The following is a 3,949-nucleotide window of genomic DNA, read 5'->3' as shown; positions in this document are numbered from 1 at the left end:
CCATCCCCTTCTGCACAGGAAATTACATTTCCCACTCTTTCGCCAGGAGTGTGTGTGTGTTTGTGTGTGTGTGTGTATGAGTGTGTGTGTGTCTGTGTGTGCGCGTGTGTGTATGTGTATCTGTGTGCGTGCCAGAGGGAGGGGCATGGGTGGTTCTAAGCTGAAACAGAGTAGCCCCTGTTTCATATTACACAGCAGAGCAGAAAACAGGGAGGAGAGATCTTGAGGCTTTCTCTCTTCCTTTCTCTCTCTCTCTCTCTCTTTCTTCTGAGGCGTTCTCAGGCGTTTATGGAGCCTGCTGGTCTGGAACATGAAGATCTCGTCACTGGTCACATTTCTCCTGACTAGAACCTTCTTTGGAGGTAAGGAACCTTATTCAGCTTTGTGTCATACAGCTACAGTGAAGAAAAAGGGAGTTTTAGAAAGTTACTGTTGCAGAGAATGAAATGTCAACACAATACATGGTTGTGTGGAGATGAGAGAAAAACAACTGTTCATAACTGCACGTCAAAACACTGGACATTCTTTTTGTTAGTATAATAATTACAAATATAATTCAACATGATAATCAACATCATAGATGCAGTGATATATTGTAGGTAGATGAATCGGTAGATAGTACTGAGATTGTGAGATGCTCTAAGAAGAAAAAAACAAGCAAGGAGAAATGTTTATTTGTTAGACATACAGTACAAGATACAGGTACCAAGTTCAATGAAATGCTCACCAGAGTCTATATTTGTGCTGATATGAAAAAGCATTGCAAACATAAAATTGGTAATTTGTTGCTGAAAGCACCACTTGCCTTTTTTCTTTAATTTGACTTTTTTTTCTAGACTTTTAACACCTAAACCTTTGTATCCCTTAGTAGTAGTAGCATTGGTTTGATGTGGTGTAGGCCTTCTCTGTGACAGAAATAGACTTATTGTTAGTGAAAAGTAAGGATTGTGAAATGACCCAAGGTTGGAAAAACCAGATGTTGCTGTTGTCATGCAGAAAATTGGCCAGTAAAGCGTGTTCCTCAATATATCACCCACTCAAACTGTCCTGTCTGAGCACAAGACTCGTCAACTATAGAAAAAGAAGAGAAGTCTGTAGACAGAACCATATGGGATATCTTGCATAATCTCTCTCTCTCTCTCTCTCTCTCTCTCTCTCCCCCTCTCTCTCTCTCTCTCTCCCTCTCTCTCTCTCTCTCTCTCTCTCCCTCTCTCTCTCTCTCTCTCTCTCTATCTCTATCAAACAGTTGTGTCAGGCTAGAGTGTCAGTTGAATGGGTGTCCTGCCAACCTACTGTACAGTATAACCCCTTCAGGAACTTGATGCCTTGGCACAACATTATATACCTGCGCTGCCCACCTGGCTCTTATCAACCCCTCTGCCTCTCGTTCCTCCTCCTCTCCTCCAGATGTCTGTTCTGCCATCAACGTCACGGTCAGCCCCGCCCCGTTCACGGTGGCCCAGGAGGGCGAGAACGTCACCCTGTCCTGCGTGGTCTCCCAGAGGCGCCGCGCCAGCCCTCTACCCGTGGTCCGCTGGACCTTCCTCCCCGCCACCGCCGACCGCCAGGACCAGGAGCTGCTGATCGCCCGCGTCAACATGCGCAAGGCCCGCTTCTACGGCAACTACACCAAGAGCTTCCCCTGGCCCAAGCTGAAGCTCACCGTGATCAAGCAGGGCAAGATCTTCGAGCTGCTGATCCTCAATGTGTCGGAGAGGGACCGAGGCCTCTACATGTGCCGGGTCCAGGAGTTCAACCAACACCAGAGCAGGTGGAAGGCCTCCACCAACTGCACCGCCGCCACCGAGCTCCGAGGTAGGACGCCACGCCACGCTGCGCGAGGACTGGTAGAACATAAGGTGGTAGTGTTACTGGGGTATATCTGCTTGTAGTAGATTATATATATATATATATATATATATATATATATATATATATATATATATATATATATATATATAGATAGATAGATAGATAGATAGATAGATAGATAGATAGATAGATAGATAGATAGATAGATAGATAGATAGATAGATAGATGAGAGTAGTCTTGCTGTAGTAGTAGTAGTAGTAGTAGTAGTAGGAGGAGGAGGAGGAGGAGGAGGAGGAGGAGGAGGAGGAGTAGGAGTAGGAGTAGGAGTAGTAGTAGTAGTAGCAGTAGTAGTAGTAGTAGTAGTAGCAGTAGTAGTAGTACTAGTAGTAGTAGTAGTAGCAGTAGTAGTAGTAGTAGTAGCAGTAGTAGTAGTAGTAGTAGTAGGAGGAGGAGGAGGAGGAGGAGTAGTAGTGGTAGTAGTAGGAGGAGGAGGAGGAGGAGGAGGAGGAGTAAGTCCAAGCCATAAAAAGTGCCATGTGCCAAAGAAAGTGTTTACCGTCATAGTTTGAATAGTAGTCATGGTAGTACTGATGTTATGCTAAAGCTACTGTACCATATACCGCTGTATGGTAAAAGCACAGCAGTAGCACAGTAGCAGTGGTTTAGCCCAGTAAGGGACCACAACTACGTGAGCCAATACAGGGTGCTTCTAGCATGCAGGAGGAGGAGGAGGAGGAGGACACCCTACGCTGTGTAATAGATGGTCCTGTTTTCCATTAGGAAGAGCTTGCGGTTCCGCAGAAAGCTAGAAGGAACAGGGTCCTCCATTACAATAAGCTGTAGTATGTTGCCAAACAAAATATTTCTTTGAGAAACAGACAAGAGGACAGTTACAGCTCACAGTATGCGTCTGCCAAATATCAGCATTGAAAGAAAGAGCTTTCTTCTTTTATTGAGCTGATCTCATTCCCGTTCAGCTGAGCCTGTTGGTCCATACAGCCTACTGTACTGTTATTTATCACAGGACTGTCTCACAGCAGATGACGTCTGGCTGTTCAACTCACCGTCACCACATTTTGTCTGTTCAAACATTATACAGTACACACTTCAGGCTACATATTAGTAACTCATGAGCGGGATTCAGACTTCGGTAGCTAAACCCACATTTTCCATGGAACCATTCCTAGCAGCGGTGACATTAGGCTGTCTACGGCCGGGCCGCGGCAGACAGAGACACAGCTAGGCCGGCAGCAGCACTGGCAGCCCCTCATCTTCCTCTACAAAAACAACAGGGTATTGACTTTGGCCTGGGAGAGGAGTTTCCTCTGTCTATATAGAGCACACGCGCAGGCCTGAGTAGAGAGACTTTGCTCTGATAGAACAAGAGACGGTTGTACCAAGAGTATCAGTCAGAGAGATCCTATGGTGTTCGGAGCAGACGCAGGTTGAGATACTATCCGAAATCCTTTAAATTGCTTTAGCGCTTGCTTGAGACTACCTAGAGTGCCAGGTGGGTGGGTTTGCATTTTTGGGAACACATTGGTTCCATTGTGCCAGACAAGAGCAATCAAGCACAACTCATACATACATACTGTACATACATACACACACACACACACACACACACACACAGACACACACACACACAACTCAAATGATTTCAAATACTAGTATTTCAACCCGATCTGCAACCTGTTCTGTCTTATAGGAACCAGTAAGCCATGCTGTTGCTTGTGAGCTAGCTATGGGCCTAGCGATCTATTTTATCTTGCTGTATTTCTGTATGCGTGCATGTGTGTGTGTGTGTGTGTGTGTGTGTGTGTGTGTGTGTGTGTGTGTGTGTGTGTGTGTGTGTGTGTGTGTGTGTGTGTGTGTGTGTGTGTGCGTGCGTGCGTGTGTGTGTGTGTGTGTGTGAGAGAGAGAGAGAGAGAGAGAGAGTTTTGAGAGAGACACCTGGTCACCTGATGTTTCCACACCGCATGAATTCCTCAGGGGCTTACGTCATCTCCAGGTTCGAAAGCCCCGCCCAACATGTATGTTCCAGACACCATGGAATCCATTTGCCTGTTTGCTTTCATGTTGTCCATGTTGTTTCTCCGGAGACACATAAATCTGAGTGAGGTGAACCTTTAAAGC

General features: G+C 45.9%; 1 protein-coding gene across 1 annotated transcript in view; it reads left to right on the top strand.

Annotated features, from left to right (window-relative positions):
- The first annotated feature begins 287 nt into the window (after nucleotides 1-287).
- Nucleotides 288-3,949, top strand: part of vstm4b (V-set and transmembrane domain containing 4b) — a 10,668-nt gene continuing 7,006 nt past the window's right edge. The window contains exons 1-2 of the mRNA XM_084455892.1: nucleotides 288-362; nucleotides 1,408-1,815. Coding sequence (XP_084312018.1) covers nucleotides 311-362; nucleotides 1,408-1,815 — 460 coding nt within the window. The 5' untranslated portion in view covers nucleotides 288-310. The remainder of the gene's footprint in view (nucleotides 363-1,407; nucleotides 1,816-3,949) is intronic.

Source organism: Borostomias antarcticus, assembly GCF_949987555.1.
Source record: "Borostomias antarcticus genome assembly, chromosome: 22".
Lineage (NCBI taxonomy): Eukaryota > Metazoa > Chordata > Actinopteri > Stomiiformes > Stomiidae > Borostomias > Borostomias antarcticus.
This window is presented reverse-complemented; position numbering and strand designations above follow the sequence as displayed.